Genomic DNA, 21413 nt, shown 5'->3' on the forward strand with positions numbered 1-21413 from the left:
CGTACACCGGACTAAAATAAGGAAGTTGATAGCCAGTAGCCAATACCTGCCCTAGTGTGGGTTTTTGTCCATCGGACTAGCATACAGAGGAGTGGATTTCTGGGTCCGGCAGAGTTACGACGTAAAGATTTGAAGCATGTTCCAAATCTAAAGTCCGTCAGATTTGCGACTGGAAAAGTCCGCTGAAGGTCCGGTGAAGCCCACACACGATCGGATTGTCTGCCGGATTTGGTCCATTGGCGTCCGTCGGACAAGTCCGGTCAAAGTCCGACCGTGTGTACGCGGCATTAGATAGTGTCTTGTGTTCCCTTTGCCATTGAGATGTGTGGTGTCATGCCAAGATCAAGAGCGCTTTGAGGTTTAAATGAGACCAAAATGGTACATGCGAGGGGTTCTATTCACTGGTACCCAATTTGGAATACACAATTAAATTTTTGTGGATGAAGTGGTGAGAATTGGAATGGAGATACTAGAATACTTGTAATTATTATTTTAATTATTTATTTTTTTTAAGAAGCATTGGTACATTGTGGCAACAGCAAATTTTTTAGAAGGCATCTACTCTCTTTTTTAGAGACCTCCTAGAACAGTGGTTCTCAACCTCAGTCCTCAAGTACCCCCAACAGGCCATGTTTTGGGAATTTCTCTTAGATAAAATAGCTGTCCAAAATACCAAGCCATTGACTTTGATTTAAAGCACCTGTACAAGATAAAGGAAAACCTGCAAACATGGCCTGTTGGGGGTACCTGGGGGGGGGACTGAGGTTGAGAACCACTGCTCTAGAAGAAGGCAAAAAATGATGGGTAACACAAAAAAATATTCTGCTTAGGTTTTACTGGTAATGCAATTCAGCTTTGAATTTCCTTTACTTCACCAAATTCAACTAGCTCAATACTTGCTGCTATCTTTTGTACTCTTCTACAAAATTGACCTGCAATACAGAGGCGTAACTGGAACCTTCAGAGCCCCGGTGCAAGAAACCATGAAGGGGGACCCCCCTTTCAATCCGAGCCTCTGGCTTACAATTTTTAGAGGGCGTCCATGGACATCCTCCCAGAACCCTGCTTCCCGCGGGCCCCCTGGGGCACGCATTCTGTGACTGCTGTGCCTGGTCCGGAAGTGGGTAAATCCTTCCAGGGCTGAAGTGGTTAATATGTCCTATTTTCCATTATAGCTTAGATCAAGCATAAATTTAGGATTCTTAATTGAGTCGTAGCTCTAGTCTAATTGCACAACTCCAGGTCAGTCCTGTTCCCTTACCTATAATAACCTTTAATGATTTCACTATATTTAGGAGATGGTATCAGGATGGGTTGGGGTGGAGCAGTGTTTTTCAACTCCAGTCCTCAATGTGCCACAACAGGTCAAGTTTTCAGGATTTCCCTCGGATGAAACGGCTGTGGTAATTACTAAGGCAGTAAAACTGATCAAGTCACCGGTGCAAAATAATGGTAAACCTGAAAACATGACCTGTTGGGGTGCCTTGAGGACTGGAGTTGAGAAACACACTGCGCTGGAGGTTGGTATATGTCACATTGACAAGCCCTTCCTGTCCTCTTTCCTCAATGAACGTAGTGGATGATTGGCACAAATCACTCGCCATGTTCATAATTGAAGCATAGTAAACTGTTTACTATTCTTCAGTTTGTGCATGAACAGAGCCTCTGTACAGAGCACTTCCTGTTCACCTGTTTTAAAGTAGTTCGGAGTATCTTTATCTGCTGATAAACTTTCTAAAATACACATTTCTATTGTGTAGGGTCTAGGCCTGCTGTCCCTCAATTTCTCTCTTTCTCTACCCTCTTTCTCTTGCTCTACCCTCTTTCTCTTGCTCTACCCTCTTTCTCTACCTCCTTTCTTTTTCTCTACCCCCTTTCTTTCTCTTTCTCTACCCCCTTTCTTTACCCCCTTTCAAGTCACGCCCAACATTTAGCTTAAACCACGCCCATTTTTATTTCCCCCACTACGTCACATCTACAAATGAATGCCCTGCCCCCTGATTATAATACGACTCCGCCTACAGACAGTGTCCCTATACATTTTTTTTTTTTTTTTTTTACAATATTGGCAACTATGCTTTTTATGTTCCAGCTAACTACTCTTTCCCTAGTAACAACAGTCTTTTAGAACCAACTGATCTTTTAGCTATTTTAGGACCGTTGTGTGTTATTTCAAATATCTTGCACAACATTTGCAAAACTACAAACCGCTGAAAGAGTAGGGATGAGCTGAACACCCCCCAGTTCAGTTCACACAAGAACATACTGAACAGGCAAAAAATTCAAAAGAACACACAAACACCATTAAAGTCTATGGGACACAAACATGAAAAATCAAAAGTGCTAATTTTAAAGGCTTCTATGCAAGTTATTGTCATAAAAAGTGTTTGTGGACTCGGGTCCTTCCCCAGGAGACATGTATCAATGCAATTATATTTTTTTTTTTTTTTTTTTTTTTTAACGGACTTTTTTTCTGGAGCAGAGGGGCGTCAGAGGGGGCAGGGTCACCCGTTTACATCACCGGGTGGCCCCGCCCTCAGCTATATAAGAACTGTCACTCAGAAGTGTCAGTCGGCGTAAGCCTCCCATGGAGGCGGAACGTTTGCGGCTTTTTTTTTTTTTTTTTTTGCGGGACATTTTTATTTTTTAATAAAGGACTTGTCCCAAGCTGTCTCATCTTTTTTTTACCATTTTTGACACTTTGTTCCCCTACTATTTAAAAAAAAAAAAAAAATGTGCCCAGTTACCAATTCACATAGGGGGAGGCCAGGATCTGGGGGTCCCCTTGTTAAAGGGGGCTTCCAGATTCCGATAAGCCCCCCACCCGCATACCCCCCAACCACCGGGCAAGGGTTGTGGGGATGAGGCCCTTGTCCCCATCAACATGGGGTGAAAGTGCTTTGGGGTCAGACCCAAAGCACTCTCCCCATGTTGAGAGCATGGTACAGTTTAGGAGGGCAGGGGGGCCTCTCTCGTCCCCCCTCTTATCCTACATCCTGCCAGGTAGCGTGCATGGATAAGGGACTAGTATGGATTTGGGGGGGCCACTCTTTCTTTCTTTCTTTCTTTCCTTCCTTCCTTCCTTCCTTCCTTCCTTCCTTCCTTCCTTCCTTCCTTCCTTCCTTCCTTCCTTCCTTCCTTCCTTCCTTCCTTCCAATTTTGCCTTTTAGAAATGTAATTTTGCTGTGGTACTGACAGAGCTGCAAGGATTTAGTGGGCCATTTTGAGGCATCTTTAAATTGTTGCTCATCTTGTCTTTATCAAGTATCTCTTAGTGACTGTTTTGGGAAGGTTGTGAACATACCCTTGTTGCATTGTTTTCATTATTTAATGCACCAATTTTTCCTTCCTGGTCTCTTCTAACGCACCATTTATTCAACTGATTTCTTCCATGCTTTTTTAGGTAAGAATTCAGGAAACTCAGGCAGAATTGCCTCGTGGTGCAATTCCACGCAATGTGGAAGTTATTCTTCGTGCAGAAGCTGTTGAAACTGCTATGGCGGGGGATCGATGTGATTTCACTGGTACATTAATTGTTGTACCTGATGTAGCTGCTCTGTCAGTTGGAGGTAATAAAAGCATTTCTGTCTGTGAAAACCTTTTCGAATCCTAATTGATGTTTTTAAACTGTTGAAATTGGTCATGGAATGATTATACACTTGTTTCGTTTTAATGTATCTGATGTAATAATTCAATGTAATAGTATAAGGGACAGAAACTTATGCCGCGTACACACGGTCGGACTTTCTATCCTACTTGGTCCGGCACACTTTCCGACGGACTTTGTCCGCCAGGTGCGCCGGACTTTAAAACGGACGGACTTGCCCACACACGACCGGACTTTCCGGCGGGCTAAGTCCGCCCGTCTTTCCGACGGACTTTCGCCGGAGTTCCGGCGGACTTTCAGAATGAACGGACTTGCCCACACACGGACAAGTCCGTTCATTTTGAATGTGACTCAGGTGCGACGGGACTAGCAAAGGATGTCAATCTTGCCGCTTTTATCGGCGAGATTGACACCTTGCGAGCCCCGTCGCGGGTCATACCAGGCCCTTAGGTCTGGTATGGATTATAAAGGGAACCCCGCTACGCCGAAAAAACGGCGTGGGGTCCCCCCTAAAATCCATACCAGACCCCCGATCCGAGCACGCAGCCTGGCCGGTCAGGAAAGGGGGTGGGGACGAGCGAGCGCCCCCCCCCCTCCTGAACCGTACCAGGCCGCATGCCCTCAACATGGGGGGTGGGTGCTTTGGGGGAGGGGGGCGCCCTGCGGGGCCCCCCCACCCCAAAGCACCTTGTCCCCATGTTGATGAGGACAAGGGCCTCTTCCCGACAACCCTGGCCGTTGGTTGTCGGGGTCTACGGGCGGGGGGCTTATCGGAATCCGGGAGCCCCTTTTAATAAGGGGGCCCCCAGATCCCGGCCCCCCACCCTATGTGAATGAGTATGGGGTACATGGTACCCCTACCCATTCACCTAGGGAAAAAGTGTAAGTAATAAAACACACTACACAGGTTTTTAAAATATTTTATTAAACAGCTCCGGGGGGGGGGGATCTTCCTCCGGCTTCGGGGGTCCCTCCGCTTCATCTTCTCCCGGCGTCCGGTTGGTTCTTCTCCGCTCTCTTCTCCCGGTGTTCCTGTTCTTCGGCCGGCTCCTCTGCTGTCTTCAAGTAGCTCTCTTGCCAGCAGAGGTCCGGACTTCTGGGCTTCTGGGCTTCTGGGCTTCTTGTCTTCTCTTCCCCAGATGTTGACACGACGCTCTCTCCTGCTGGACTGCTCTCCGAGGGCTGCGTTGTGACTTATATAGGCGGAGACCCCGCCCCCTTTTGATGTCACAGTCCCTGGGCATGCTGGGACTGTGACGTTTTAGGGGGCGTGGTCACTGGGTGATGTTGACCACGCCCCCTAAAACGTCACAGTCCCAGCATGCCCAGGGACTGTGACATCAAAAGGGGGCGGGGTCTCCGCCTATATAAGTCACAACGCAGCCCTCGGAGAGCAGTCCAGCAGGAGAGAGCGTCGTGTCAACATCTGGGGAAGAGAAGACAAGAAGCCCAGAAGTCCGGACCTCTGCTGGCAAGAGAGCTACTTGAAGACAGCAGAGGAGCCGGCCGAAGAACAAGAACACCGGGAGAAGAGAGCGGAGAAGAACCAACCGGACGCCGGGAGAAGATGAAGCGGAGGGACCCCCGAAGCCGGAAGAAGACCCCCGAAGCCGGAGGAAGATCCCCCCCCCCCGGAGCTGTTTAATAAAATATTTTAAAAACCTGTGTAGTGTGTTTTATTACTTACACTTTTTCCCTAGGTGAATGGGTAGGGGTACCATGTACCCCATACTCATTCACATAGGGTGGGGGGCCGGGATCTGGGGGCCCCCTTATTAAAAGGGGCTCCCGGATTCCGATAAGCCCCCCGCCCGCAGACCCCGACAACCAACGGCCAGGGTTGTCGGGAAGAGGCCCTTGTCCTCATCAACATGGGGACAAGGTGCTTTGGGGTGGGGGGGCCCCGCAGGGCGCCCCCCTCCCCCAAAGCACCCACCCCCCATGTTGAGGGCATGCGGCCTGGTACGGTTCAGGAGGGGGGGGGCGCTCGCTCGTCCCCACCCCCTTTCCTGACCGGCCAGGCTGCGTGCTCGGATCGGGGGTCTGGTATGGATTTTAGGGGGGACCCCACGCCGTTTTTTCGGCGTAGCGGGGTTCCCTTTATAATCCATACCAGACCTAAGGGCCTGGCATGCACCGCGCTCACCGCAATAGGAAGATTTGTTTTTCCTATTGCAGAGAGCGCGAGATGCAATACCCTGCCCCCGCGTCGTATCTGGTCCGTCGGACCAGCCTACACACGAGCGGGCTTTCCGTCGGACCAGCACACACACGAGCGGACTTTCCGCCCGAAACTGAGTCCTACGGAAAGATTTAAAACTTGTTTCAAATCTAGGTCCGGCGGGCTTTTGGGAAGAAGTCCGCCGGAAAAGTCCGCCGCCGCCCACACACGGGCGGATTGTCCGGCACACTCTGGTCCGCCGGACCAAGTATGCCGGAAAGTCCGACCGTGTGTACGCGGCATAAGAATAAAGCCAAGTTTAAGATTAGTGTACAGTAGCATTGATGTAAAAATCTCATCTTGAAATAACAAATGTTGGATCTGCTGTACTAAAGGCAAGTATTTTAGAATTTATGTCTTTGCTAATATGTGTGTGTGTGTGTGTGTGTGTGTGTGTGTGTGTGTGTTTTTTTTCTTTTCTCCCTGTATTTAGATTCCCAGAGCACTTACTGAATCCTTAAAGGTGTTGGAATGAGCCACTGCACAAACTCATTCACTTGTGAATAAAATGTTGGCTTTTAACTAAGCATGTAAATGTTTTTTTTTACAACAGAAGACCTTCTTCCTGAGATACTCTAGATCAGTTTATAAACTCCAGTCCTCAAGGCGCCCCAACAGGTCATGTTTTCAAGCTTCCCATTATTTTGCACAGGTGATTTGATCAGTTTCATTGCCTTAGTAATTACCACATCAGTTTCATCTGAGGGAAAACATGACATGATCTAGATGGCAGCAGAAAATTTCCATGAGTCAGACTGAACGAAATTCAGCGGTCTAGAGGACTTTTTTCAATTCTTCCACCTGTTGATTCAGCCTTGTTTTAGTGTGATCAGTGTGATCAGAGTTGAGCTGAAATTCTGTCTGAGCCTTAGAACTAATGCAAAGTGGTGTGTCACACATGAAATGTTAGTTTCTGTGAAGACAGCATGCAGAAGGCACTGTGGTTACAGAGCACACCTAAGGAGTGGTCTGTAGAACGATCGAAAGCTCCAGAAGTGTATTTGTGTGTGCAAGTACACAGGCCCCTCAGATACACCTACTTGTCACTGTCCAAGTGTGCTATTGTGTTTAAATTTTCAGCATGATTTGCAGGTCTGCTTCCAAAAAATATTTGGCTCCATTTTTTTTTTTGCATAAACCTGGCTATTGGTGTTTTATCCACATGGGCTCCCGTACTCCATTTTTGTCTAGAAAACTGGTAGGGTGTAATTTTTGTCTTGTCCATTTTTCAGATGCACGACTAGAATCTGGAGCAAAAGTAAGAGGTGGTGAAGGATTTAATAATGAAGGTATCCAAGGTCTAAAAGCATTGGGTGTCAGAGATCTTTCCTATAAATTGGCATTTTTAGCATGTTATGTGGGTGCTACTAATCCAAGGGTAAGTGTCTGCCTAAATCTTTGGAAATAAAAAAAATTTGGAACTGAACATCTTATATTCCATTTATAATTCTGCAATTTTTCTTTTATTTACTTATTTTATTTTAGTTTGGTGGACGAGACTTGCAGGAGGAAGATCAAACTGCGGAAAGCCTAAAAAATCAAATGACTGTCCAGGAGTGGGAAAAAGTATTTGAAATGAGCCAAGATAAAAATTTGTACCACAATCTATGTACAAGTCTCTTTCCCACAATACATGGTATGTGACATAACCTGCAACAATTTCAAAACATTTTGTGTTTAAGATCTGTATTTTACCTTTGCATCTAACTTTCATTCAACGTGTAATAATTTAACGTTTTAGACAGCTGAAGTAAATTTTATAAAAGGGGAATGTAATGTTTGGTATTCGTTGTTATGATAAGCTGAATGTACTGTATCTAGGTTCAGGGAACGCTATCGAAATTTTCGGATCTGGAACTGAAATGAATAGGATTTGATCGTTTGTTTTTGATAATGACCATTTTGTAAGCGGAAAGTCAAGATTAAAAGACTCCAAAGGGCAACATAAATGTAGTTCCTTTGTAATAACATGCTTGGGGATTCCTTTAAGGTGTATGGGTAATTACAGGTCGTTATAGCTCTTGGGAACAGCATCAATGACACCATATTCTGGCAGCACATAAATTTCATGTCTAATCATTGACTTTACCATTATGGTTGGCTTACATGCAGCAGAAACTCAATAAGATTGATTTCCAACCCCAAAGAAAATTGTAGTGGGTAGCTGAAAACTGAACTGATTAGCTGTACTCCTTATTTGCTAAGATTAGATGTTGGATCTGGCAGACTTTTGTTCTGTGACAATTTAAAAAAAAAAAAAGATTTTTGGAAGAGCGAAATCTGATTTGTAACTTGAAAACATAATTTTTTTTTTTTTATGTGTTTTTAAGCCTGTATGGACAGGCTGGCTACAATGAGTGATTAAAATGCATTTAGGATCTGTAAAAAGGTGTTAAAAAAAATTCATAGTTTTTTGGGGAAAAAAAAAAACATACAGCTTAGCAACACTACTATACCAATGCCCCCATTTAGAATTTTGGAGGGATAAAGCAGGCAGGCATTTTATACCAAGACATTGTATGTCTTTGATTGCTACTTTGAAATGACATGCGCAACTTTGAAGCCTTCATTGTCAAGACCACAGTTTGAGGGAGAAACTGGAATACAATTTACCCCAAAAAAAGCTTCCTCATTCATAGTTAGGCAGGACACCTTTTTTTATGGATTTTAACCTTTTCAGAATTTCCAAATGTCTGTAGTTGTGAAAGGTTTAGCAAGCAGATTGCACTTTTATTTTTCCATTTACTGTAATAAAAAAAAAAAAATTCCAACACAGCTTTTATACTACTACTAGCTCTGAGGGACAGTGCAGGCACATTTAACCTTCGACAGTATTTTACTGAATATATTAATGTAATGTCTTCAAACCGAGAATCTTTTTGATGGGAGGCAAATTCAGGGACAGCCCACTTAATTTAAAACTGAAATTGTAAAAAATTGCATTTAGCTGCACACTAAATAATGAATACTGAATTTGGGTGCACACTGAATAATGGAAACTGCACAGACTTCTAGTATCTCTAATCTTTTTTTTGAGGTTGGGTTAATATGGATGCAGAGTTGGCTTATTTTTGCCAGCAAATAAAATGTGATTTTTAAGGACACACTATGTAAATACATCACAGATTTGATGCACATTTTAATGGTTCTTTTAAAGAATAGGCAATTTAGGACATAGACAGCTATATTTCAGCCAGCACAAATCGGATTGTTATGTTTGACACTTAATCTAGAAATCCTGCTGATTGTATGCACATAATGTAAATCCTGTTCATCAGAAGAAATTTGAGAAGCAGAGAGCAGACAGCCTCCTTCTATATATTCAAAAATTTCATAAAGATTTTTTGAGGAATTGCCTGCATATACAATATTTAAGAGAACAGGATGGACCCTTTTAAAACAAAATAGATAGCATTTGGAACTGTGGAAAAGCTGCTAAAAAGTGCGGTGCCGTGTAGAACAGCAACACTACATTAGTAGCAGGCCTAACACAGTGCAGGAGAGATCAACAGTACCTAGGTGTGCTCAAGAAGACCAGACATGGCAATGGTGGCCGCTAGGGATGAGCTTGTTCACGTCGAAACCCATGTTCGACTTGAACATCGCCTGTTCGGTCGTTCAACGAATTACGAACGATATGAGCCGTTCGCGCCAAATTCGAGTGGTGTGTCACGGCCCATAATTCACTGCGGCATCGCAGTGCATTGCTGGCTGATTGGCCAAGCATGCACTTTGACCTGCATGCTTGGCCAATCACAGCGCCGTCTGTACAGAGAGCCGTAATTGGCCAAAGCCAGGGTGTATTTTTTATATATTAAATATAATTCAGTTTAGCTAGATCCATTCCGGTTATTCTCTTCCGACTGACAGGCAGGCGCTTTTATAGTATTGACAGCTACCTGAAGAAAATTACTGGTGTTCTTCTAATCCTATTAGTCCTATTAGCTACAGTACTACAGTTAGTGTAGTGCATCCTCTGCACAGTGTGCACCTAAAGCTACCTGGAGACAATTGCTGTTGTTCTGTTCCTATTAATACCACAGGCAGGCAGCTACAGTATTTACAGTTAGTGTACTATGTCCTCTGCACAATATATATATCTATCCCAGCTTTGTGCAGCTACATATCACTGCAGGCCATTAGTATGTCTGGAAGGCCAACAAGGGGAGGCAGACAGTCACAAGCCAATAAAAGAGGGCAAGCAGGCTCTGTGTCTAGAGGCAACAGTGCTGGTCATGGAGACGGTGTATCCTCATCAGCACGTGGCCGTGGGACATGCTTGTCCTTTTTTTAAGCAGCTGGCTGTGTTGAGCCGCAACATGTTGAAGACTTGGTAGAGTGGTTGACCAAGCCGTCGTCATCCTCTCACCCAGGCTCAGGGTACTTTGGCAGAGCAGCTGCCAATGCAGCCTCTTCCCTCGGCTCAATGGCATCAGTCACTCCTTCCCTAGCCCCACCATGTCCTCCTGAGGAGTCCCCCGAACTGTTTGACCACAGTGTTGGGTACATGCTCCAGGAGGATGCCCAGCATTTTGAAGGCTCCGTTGATGGTACCCAGCTAGAAGAAGGCACTAACGTGAGCCCAGAGAGAGGGGGTGCCCAAGAAGGACAGCAATCTGGCAGTCATGTTCCCCCAGCTGCAGCATACTGCCAGCTTTGCTCCAGTGATGAGGGAGGGGATGATGAGGTCACTGATTCCATGTTGGTGCCTGAGAGGAGGAGGAGGCACATTGCCAACGAGGCAGGATGCCCTCCAGGGGCCAGCTTAAGGGCAGCACACCGACTACATCACACTGCAGAGCTCTGCATGTGCAGGGCGCTGCTGTCTCTGCGCATTATTCCAAAAGTTCTTTGGTGTGGGCCTTTTTTTAGATGAGTGCATCAGATCCCATTGCTGCTATTTGCAACATATGTCTCAAGCATATCTCTCGTGGCCAAAACATCTCCCACTTGGGCACCACATGCTTGACCAGACATATGTTGACCTGCCATGCGTTTGGTAAACGTACCTAAAAGACCCACACCAATGAACAAAGAGGACCTCTCCTTGCTCCTCATCAGCTGGGATCTCCAACCCCACTATACCTTCAGTCCTCTCTGAGACCTGCACTGAGAGGAATGAAGGTGTAGAATTAGGTGTGTTGCAGCCAAGTACTTGGGGGCAATCTGCTGTCGGTACACCTACGTCAGATTGTACCAGGCAAATTTCCCTGCCCCTGCTGCTGCACTGCCGAAAAGTTCACTCCCAGTCATCCACATGCCCAGCGGTTGAATGCTAGCTTGGCTAAATTGCTAGCACTTCAACTTTTGCCTTTTCAGTTGATAGACTCTGCCCCCTTCTGTGAGTTGGTGGAATGTGCGGTTCCTCAGTGGCAGGTTCCCAAACGCCACTTTTTCTTACGGAAGGTGATTTCAGCTCTCTACCGGCATGTGGAAGGCAATGTCTTGGCCTCGCTGGACAGGGCGGTCAGCGGAAAGGTGCATATTGCATAAAACTCATGGTCCAGCAGGTATGGACAGGGACGTTGCCTATCTTTCACAATGCACTGGGTGACTTCTGGCAGCTGGGAAGGCAGGTATGGTGGTTTGCGACAATGGCACCAACCTCCTCTCCGCCCTCTGACAGGGACAACTGACCCTTGTGCCCTGTTTGGCTCACGTCCTTAACTTGGTGGTGCAGCTGTTCTTGGGCAGGTACCCGGGCTTACAGGATGTCCTGAGGCAGGCCAGGAAAGTCTGTGTGTATTTCCACAGGTCCTATAATGCCATAGTCACACAGGCACTCATTGATGGCCCTCTGCTGCATGTGCAGTCGCTGCAGCATGGCCAACGTTGAGTTCCACCTGGTGGGCATGTCACAGATTAGACGGTTCTTGGGTGGGTTAAAATTCCTTTTGGAGGTCAGCCACAGGAAGAGGAGGATTGTGTCAGCATGGAGGTGGCTGGCTGACCTCCAAAAGGAATTTTAACCCACCCAAGAACCGTCTAATCTGTGACATGCCCACCAGGTGGAACTCAACGTTGGCCATGCTGCAGCGACTGCACATGCAGCAGAGGGCCATCAATGAGTGCCTGTGTGACTATGGCACCAGGACAGGGTCAGGGGAGCTTGTTTTTTTTTTTTTTTTCCCCATGCCAGTGGGCCATGATCAGGGATGCATGCACTGTCCTGTCACCATTTGAGGAGGCCACGAGGATGGTGAGCAGTGACAGTGCATGCATCAGTGACACTGTCCCCCTTGTCCACCTGTTGGAGCACACGCTGCATGGAATAATGGACAGGGCACTTGAGGCAGGAAGAGGAGGACTTCCTTAGCTCTCAAGGCCCCCTTTATCCAGACAGTGTTCCTGCATGCCTGCCGATCACACAGGAAGAGGAGGTGGAGCCTGGCACTCAGCATCAGCAGCAGTCTTTTAAGGGATCATTTACAGTCCCAAGAAACCCATGGACTTGTACATGGCTGGGAGGAGGTGGCTGCGAATCATGTCGTCCTTAGTGACCCAGAGAACTCCGGACCGAATGCCTCAGCAAACCTACGCTGCATGGCCTCCCTGATCCTGCAAAGCGTGCGGAAGGATCCTCGTATTCGTGGTATCAAGGAGAGGGATCAATACTGGCTGGCAACCCTCCTTGATCCATGTTACAAGGGTAAGGTTGTGGACCTTATCTTGCCGTCGCAGAGGGAGCAGAGAATGAAACCTCTTCGGGAGGCCTTGCAGAAAGGTCTGTGCAACGCGTTCCCAGAGACTGGGAGGTTACAAACTCCTGTTCCTGGACAACGTGTTGCTGAGGCTTCGGTCAGTCAAAGAAGGAGCAGGGCTTTTTTTCTTCAGTCTACTGCGACAGTACTATTACTATTTAATCACCATAAGCCATTAATTTGAACTTGCATCTTTGGCATTGTCAAACTGTTTTCCTTTCCATTTCAATCTCATAGACTCGCACCTTGCAAACCAGAGCTCATGTTTTAACTCTTTGTATGTTTTTGTATGATAATATTCATTGGTTCTTCTACAATAAAAATGATACTTTTACAACCCTAGACTCAATTGCTGCCGAAAAAACCCCTTGGGGAACCTTTTTTTTCTTTTTTTTTTTTTTTCTTTTAGAATCCATGTTTGGGGTGTGCAGTTGCTCTAGATGTGTCATATCATGCTATAAGAAGGAGCGGTGGAGAAGGTGGCCGTCTGACCGATGCGTTCAGACAATTTTTTAGTCTGCAGCCCCAAGGTATGATCGGTTCCAGCAACCATCGCCAGCGTCTGTTTTACATGGTGCAGGAATACCTAGGGGCAAGATCTGACTTGGAAACCTTTCCCACTGAAAATCCTCTGGGTTACTGGGTCTTGAGGATGGATCACTGGCCAGAGCTTACACAGTATGCAATTGAGCTACTGGCCTGTCCTGCATCCAGCGTTCTTTCGGAACACACATTCAGTGCTGCTGGAGGTTTTGTAACCGATCACAGGGTGCGCCTGTCCACCGACTCGGTCAATCGACTGACCTTCATAAAAATGAATCAGTCTTGAATCACCACCAGCTACCAAGCACCTGATGCTGATGTAACCGAATAATTTTTTTTGAAATGTCCGATCCCTTCAAGACTGCCTATGCTGATGCTGAGTGACTATCCTCTTCCTCTTCAATGATCATGCTGATAGCTTGTAAGAATATTTTTGGTTCTGGGCGCCGCCACCAGTGGCTAAGGCCCAATTTATCAGCCCCTGTTTAACAGGGGCATGTAATTACAATTCTTGATCTAATATTGCACAGCAGAGCCTGTTCCTGCACCCACCAAGAGTAACTGTGAGGGCTTACAGTGTTGTGGCAACACCAACACCTTAGGCCCCAATTTCTGCAGAGTATATAGGGCAGGCCCCTACTTTCAAACATCCAACTTACAAACGACTCCTACTTGCAAACGGAAGGAGAAAACAGGAAGTGAGATTAAATCTACCCCATAGGAAGGGAAATTCTCTCCTGTAAGAGTTAATATGGGAAAAACGTGTCTCCTTTCCACTGATGCTTTATCACCAATCCTTGTTTCATTAAAAACCCCAAATTGTCAAACATTTGTCATTGGGACAGAAAGTGAGGTAAAATCTTCTGAAGAGGTGCACAGACAGCAAAACAAATGTCACAGGGGTTATAACCTTTTCCTATGTTTTCCAAAAAGCTTAAAAATAGATTTTTTGGCTGGAGCTACACTTTAAAAATGTACCAGTTCAAAATTACAAACAGATTCTACTTCACAACAAACCTACAGTATCGGTCTTGTTTGCACCGCCTGTATACTGCTGTTCAGAGGGCCTGGGGCCCCAAGCCTTTCCTTTTTTTTAATTTGGGTGCAGGGCTCCCCTTAATATCCATACAAGACCCAAAGGGCCTGGTAATGGACTGGGGGGGGGGGTGCCCATGGCGTTTGTCTCACTGATTTTCATCCATATTACCGGGACCGGACATTACATTAAAGCCGTAAGCAGTTTTAAATGATTTTTACTACTTTTAAAAATGTCATTTTGTGCAGGGACTGTTCTAAGCACAGGAAACATGCACCACTTTACAGGCATACTATAGACACCACCCCAGGCACGATATTTAAAGGAATATTTCACTTTTTTTTTTTTTTAACTTTAAGCATCATTAAAATCACTGCTCCCGAAAAAACGGCCGTTCTTAAAACTTTTTTTTTTTTTGCAGTGATACATGTCCCCTGGGGCAGGACCCGGGTCCCCAAACCCTTTTTAGGACAATACCATGCAAATTAGCCTTTAAAATTAGCACTTTTGATTTTGAATGTTCAAGTCCCATAAACTTCAATGGGGTTCTAATGTACGTGCACATTTTTGGTCCGTTCGCAGGTTCTGGTGCGAACCAAACCGGGGGTGTTTGGCTCATCCCTAGTGGCTGCATATAAATTTTTTTTTTTTTTTTTTTTTTTTTGGCTGTGAAAGAAGGTTGGGATGCTTGCAAAAATTTTTGGTAAGGTGGCATGATTTCCTAAATATTATCTGCATCAGGGTTTTGGTAGCTGTTGATCAAAGACTAGTTAATTTTAACAAACATTAGCCGGTCAATGGTGTCCATGAACACACAATTTTGTCTGTCGCAAGGCCCCATTCAGCACTAAATGCATGTTCTATACTCACACTAGCCGAATTTTTTTTAAAAGCGTTACTCAGGTAGAAACCACCCCCCCATCCAACCCCCCCCCCGGTCCATGAGATGCTATCACGCAAGTCTGGGAATGAGTGACACAGGTTCCACCATAGTGCATTTTTCAGATGTTTTTCTCCTCTCCCTCTGCAAGTGCAGAATAAGCTCTGACTTTCTCCTTGTAACATGGATCAAGGCGGGTTGCCAACTAAGTTTCTTATCTCTGATGCCTCAAATCTGTGTCTATTTGCAGGCTCTGGAGTATGAGGTAGCCCAAGCAAGTTACTGTCAAATTACTGAGGGCTCAGGAGTCCATATGGTTGCTGAGCATTACATTGTCCTGTGCTACCTTTCCCCAACCATGTACTACTCCTGAGGTTTGAAAGGCATTGGTGTGTTTTTGTTGGGTAAATCTAGCTGGGCTCACTGTAATCAGTGCAGCTGATTATTTGAGTTAATATTTAGAGGAGTTAATATTTATGCAGCCCTGGCAAATCCCAGGGAGCATGGCCCTGAAAGCTTCTGGGAAAACTTCATAAATACTCTGAGGGACTGAGCTTCTGGGTCTTTTCTGGCAGAGGATCAGTCCAGCCTGAAGGGTTGTTGACCGCCAGGGTAACACTGCCATGTTTGATTGTAGAGATGGGCCAAATACCCCCCTGTTTTCAGTACGCACCAGAACCTCGTTCAACCGTAAACAGCCAACCCTATTAGTCTATGGGACCCGAACTTGAAAAATCAAAAGTCCCCCAGTTTGAAGGCTTATATGCAAGTTATTGGCCATAAAAAAGGGTATGGAGGCCCGGGTACCAATGCAAATTTTTTTCTCAAAGCTTTTTTTTAAAGGAGCAGTGATTTTAATGATGCTTAAATGAAATAAAACATAAAAAATACCTTTCTAAATATGGTGCCTGGGTGTCCCTTTTAGTCTGCCTGTAAAGTGAAGCATCTCTACCATGTATAGAACCCGCTGCAGCAAAACTGACATTTATAAAGGAAAAAAAATGGCATTTAAATTGATTTTCCCTGCAAGCTTTATTTAGTAAATGGCTTGGGGAGCCAGTCTGTATGATGAGGCCACATTTTAGTGCACTTGGAACCAGATTGCCAAAGACACCAGAATTTATCCAAAAAATCTGTAGACTTTGGAAATAAGGCTTGCTCACTGTGGTGCAAGAATTGGCCTTGCTGTCAAATTTAAAATTTGACGCACCTGTCAAACAAGTGCGGAATAATTGGTCCTTGAGTGTTAATTGTGCCCATTAAGCCCATGCCAAAAAATTACTTAAAATATCAAATCAACACCCACAAAGCTTAAACAGTCTTGCAGAGATTCAATATCCCAATAACACTTAGTGACATCAGCATCAGTGGCTTAATAGCTGCTGCTAATCCAGGACTGATTTATTTTGACAAATTTCAGCCGGTCAATGGAGTCTGCGGACAGACTTTTTTTTTTTTTTTTTTTTATCTGTCACAAAACCTCTGGCAGCACTGAATGCCCATTTGGAAAGAGCGCTGGATGCAGGGCAGCCCAGCAGCTCATTTGAATACTGGACAAGTTCTGGCCAGTGGTCTAATCTCCAAAACCAGAAACCCAGTGGATTGTCTACTGGAAAGCTCTCCATGTCTGTTTTTGTCCCTAGATAATCCACCATATGATGCAGATGCTGCCGATGGGATCTTGAAGCTGAGAGCCCTGGGTGCTGAGGAAAAATTTTTTTTTAAAGGCATTACTGAGGTGACCCTTTTCTCTACCACTTCTCCTCTGACCAACAGAAGCCTCAAAACTAGCTTTTCCATGAGTTTGCAACCTACCAGAGTCTGGAAAGGCATTACTTAAACTCCTCAAGATCTTTCATCCTTTGCTCCCTTTGTGAGGGCAGGATAAATTCCGAGACTTCCCCTTCTAACGGTGATCAAGAAGGGTTGCCAACCAGTAATGGTCCTTCTCCTTGATGCCACAAATTCTCGGGTCCTTTCTCAGGATTTAAAGAATAAGGGAGCCAATGCACCACAAGTTTGCAGAGGCATGAGAAGCAGAGTCCTCGAGGTCATGGAAGATTAGTTTCTGGAACTGCCTCCTCCCAGCCACATACTACTCCCAAGGTTTCCGGGGACTGAAAATCATCTCAGGATTGACATATTGTATGTTTTCCTCTGCTTCTATGCCTCCAAAACTGCCAGAATCCTCCCTCCTACCTCTTCCTCTTCCTCTTCCGAATGGTGTCTGCTTAGAGGGCCTTGAGAGGAAAGGAAGTCATCCTCTATCTCCCTCTGCTATGCCATGCAGAGTATGTTCCAGTAGGAACATGAGGGATTGTGTCACTGATGCATGCATTGTCACAGCTCACCATCCTTGTCGCCTCCTCAAATAGTACAGAGCATGCATCCTTTATCAGTAGCCATTGGTGTGTGGGGGGGAAATGAGCTGCCCTGAGCCTGTCCTTGTGCCTTACACAGGTACTCGTTGATGACCCTCTGCATGTGCAGCTACTGCAGCATTGCCAAAGTTGTGTTCCTGTGTTCGCCTGGTGGTTATGTCACAAATCGGGCGCTTTATAGGCAGGTGGAATTCCCGCTGAATTTCAGCCAGCTGAACACTGGCAGTGTATGACCACCTGAAATGGCTACAGACTCTTCTGGCGTGCCTTAGAAGATCTTGCAAACCTGAGTACCTATTTAAGAAACTCTGCACCACCAAATTGAGGACATGTGCCAGGAATTGTGAATGTGTCAACTTTGCCTGTCAAAGGGCGGGCAGAAGGTTGGTGCCATTATCGCACACCACCATTCCTGGCTCAAGCTTCTGTGGCGTGAACCATCTCTGGGCCTGCCCCTGCAGAGATGAAAGAATCTGCTCTGGTGTGGCTACTGTCGGATAGACAGACCAGCTGAAGCACTACATGGCATCTTTTAGCCTTATTTTGTTTTATAGGCCCGTTTTAGGGGGTACTGGGGGTTCATAGGACAAGTCAGCAGAGGGGTTAGAGCTGACAGATCTCTCATCACCATGGAGTCGTGGCGGCAAAACAAGCTCCAGCACTGAGCCCTGTCCTGCATCCTTCCTAGTTGCAAGAAGAGTTAACCAGTGTGCTGTGAACAAAATCTATTGTCCCTGACCATGCTTGCTGGACCACGTGTCGGCAGTAATGTGGACCTTGCTGCTGACTGCCTTGCTCAACAATGCCTAAACATTGCTTTTCATGTGATGGTGCAGAGCTGGAATGGCCTTACGTGCAAAGAAATGGCGATTGGGAATCAGCCATTGTGGTACGCCACATTCTGCAAATTCACAGAAGAGGGCAGAATCCACCAGAGGTGGGAGTTGTAAAGCCAGCAATTTGGACAAGCTGGAATTTAGACGCTGGGCATGTGGGTGGCAGGGTGTTTTTATTTTTTTCGATGCAGCAGCTGGGGCAGAGAAATTTGCCTGCAATACTCTACAGCTGGCGGTGTGCTGCTGGCAGAGGCTTTGCAAGGACCTGTGAAACCCTTTTGCTATACCATCCCTGTCAGTGGAGGCTGCTTAAAGGTCATGAGATATAACGAGGGTAGACATGAAAGGTGAGGAGAAGAATTGTGTTTGTGTGTGGCTGTGGCTTTCAGGTGCTCTTGCCAATGGGCTAAGTGGTGGGAGGTTAAGTGCCATGTCAAGCATGTGGTACCCAAATGGCTAGTGTTTCTGCCATGCTTGATCTGCTTGCGGCAGAAATTGCAAATTGTAACAGTGCGATCGGCTGCTAAAAAAGCCCACACAGCTGAGCTGCGGGAAGTGGCCCGGAAGATAACCATTCCACAATCTGGAATAGAACGGCTGCTCTTTATTTATTTATTTTTTTTCATTAATATTTTATTGGTAAGAAAAAAAATAAGGTTTACATTGCATTTGAGTACCGTAAATGAGGCATAACAAAATATTTGACAGAAATGACATTCAAAGCTAACAAACAGTAATTATTACAAAAACCTTTTCCGGCTAATGGTGATATAGTAAACATTTATAGAAAACATGAGATATGGTTGTGAAAGGTCAATTGTATAATTGCATTTATCCCAATACTATTAGTTCAGTCTGACACCTGAGTATGTTTGGGTGTATTTCATGGATAGAATTGAAGACTAACTATGTTGTAGTAGCTAACGTTGAGTGGCTAATTCCGTCTACAATCTAAACAGTTAAAGTTGGCTGAATGTCAGTGTGTACAAAGATGGGATTCTGCCAGATGGGGGAACTGGTTTATGGTGTAAACCTAAATATATAGAAGGAGGAGGGGGGGGGTAGGGAGGGATAGAAGAGAGAAGGAGAGCGGAAGGCAGGGAGGGGAGGAGGGAGGGGGGGTGGATGGGGTTAAGAGTACCCCACAGTCTCTGCCACCATGTCTGAAGGTTTGTAATAATGTGGATCAGGCTGCCTGATTGGTGGACCTTTGGGTGAGTATGTATATAAAGTGACAAGGGGCCTCCCTCATTCTTCCCTTGTTTAGGTGAGGGAGGCCAATCACCACATGTTTTGATTTTTAGTTTCTGAATGTAGTAAAAAAGTTAAGAATTGCCTGCGTCCTGTGGTGTGTGGTCTGTATGATTTTGGTTGGTCAATCTTTTGTACTGATCTGTGGTATGAAAGTGAGACCAACATGCCCATGTGTATGAGAATTTGGTAGGGCAATCTTTGGCTATGGAGATCAGTTCCTCCATTTCCGCAATTTTATCTACTCGTTTGAGCCATTCTGGGATCGTAGGAGTATGGGTTGCTCCCCAGTGAAGAGGGATGCACAATTTGGCTGCACTTAATAGGGGTGGTATTAGAGTTTGGCGGTATTGGTGTGTCGGTATGTCCGAGTGGTGGAGGAGGAGTTGTGCTGGGGTGTGCTCTAGGGTGTATGTGGAGATTTGTGAAGTCAGTTCCCGTACTTGGGTCCAGAACGGCTGGATTAGGGGACAGGACCACCATATGTGTTCTAAAGTACCTATTTCGTTGGCACATCTCCAGCACTTGTCAGAAAGGGCAGGATAGTATTTATTTATAATTACCGGGGTTCTGTACTAACGCATTAAAATTTTGTAATTATTCTCTTGAATCGAGACATTAAGGGATCCTTTATGTGTTATCTTAGAAATGTGTTCCCACTGTGCCTCTGTTATTTCTGTTTGTAAATCTCTTTCCCAGCTTAAACAAGCTTTGTTAGTTTTCATTGAGCTTCCAGAAGAGAGTAAGTTGTAAACATTTGAGATCATATGCTGCTGGGGTGTAGAGTGAGCGCAGAGTTGTTCAAATGATGTGAGCGGACGAGAGACAGAGGTAACATTGTCACTTTCTTTTAAGAAATGTCTGATCTGGAAATATGTCCAGAGTGGAAAGGCATTATTGTTTACATTAGCTGGTAGGGAAGAACGCTCCAGAAGGGTACCCGATCGGAAGAAGTGATGGGCTAGGACCTCTGAGTGTTGCCAGGTATCCATCAGAAAGTTGGTGGACATACCGGGTGGGAAAGCTGGGTTGTATTTTACCGGAGTAAGGGGTCCCAGATTAGAGGAAATGTGTAACTTTCGGCAAGCTTCCTTAAAACAATGGAGTGTCGGGGCAATGAGAGGATGAATGTTTAGAATTCTCGGGGTGTATTTGGCCAAAATCCAAGGCAAGGATCGTAGTGGTAGTGGGGAAAATGTATGTTCAAGAGCGACCCAATCTCTTTACATTTGTCATGCACTGACCAATCTATAATTCTAGAAAGGTGACAAGCCCAATAATATTTCTTGAGATCCGGGAGACCAACGCCCCCTTTTGTTTTAGGATTTGTTAGTTGGTCGTATGCTATCCTAGGTCTTTTCTGTCTCCATAGGAATCTAGTACAAATACGCTTGTAGAGTTGGAAGAAGGTCGAGGGGAGTTTAATGGGAATGGTTTGTAAGATATATAGGATGCGGGAAAGTATATTTATCTTTAGAATTGCTGCCCTTCCAAACCAGGAAAAATGGGAGGTATTCCATTTATTTAGGTCGTTCATAATGGTTTTGAGGATGGGTTGATAATTTTTGGAAAATAGGTCTGAAAGATTTGCCGTTAAGTGTATCCCAAGATATTTAATCTGATCGAGTTTCCATTGAAAGGGGAAGTTGCTTTTGCATTGTGCTACCAGATCCTGCGAGAGGGAGATATTTAGGGCCTGGGATTTTGCAAAATTGATCTTGAAATTGGAAATGATGTGAGAGATTTAATTCTTTTAGGAGGTTTGGGATCGATTATGTGTGGCTCCCTCAGGAATAGTAGTATGTCATCGGTGAAGGCAGCAATCTTATAAGTGCGATCGGCGATGCGAAAGCCCTTGATGATATTATTGGATCTGAGACATTGGAGAAAGGGTTCAAGGTTTAGGATGAGTAAGATTGGGGAAAGTGGGCATCCTTGTCGTCTTCCATTACTAATA

The 21413-nt window shown here is 45.3% G+C and overlaps 1 protein-coding gene across 1 annotated transcript in view; it reads left to right on the forward strand.

The window, feature by feature from the left end:
* LOC141144695 (maternal DNA replication licensing factor mcm6-like) overlaps window positions 1-21413 on the forward strand; it is a 359926-nt gene that overhangs the window by 94383 nt on the left and 244130 nt on the right. Inside the window, 3 exon segments of the mRNA XM_073630632.1 lie at window positions 3404-3569; window positions 7061-7206; window positions 7314-7464. Coding sequence (XP_073486733.1) covers window positions 3404-3569; window positions 7061-7206; window positions 7314-7464 — 463 coding nt within the window.

Source organism: Aquarana catesbeiana, linkage group LG05 (assembly GCF_042186555.1).
Source record: "Aquarana catesbeiana isolate 2022-GZ linkage group LG05, ASM4218655v1, whole genome shotgun sequence".
In the NCBI taxonomy this organism is placed as follows: domain Eukaryota; kingdom Metazoa; phylum Chordata; class Amphibia; order Anura; family Ranidae; genus Aquarana; species Aquarana catesbeiana.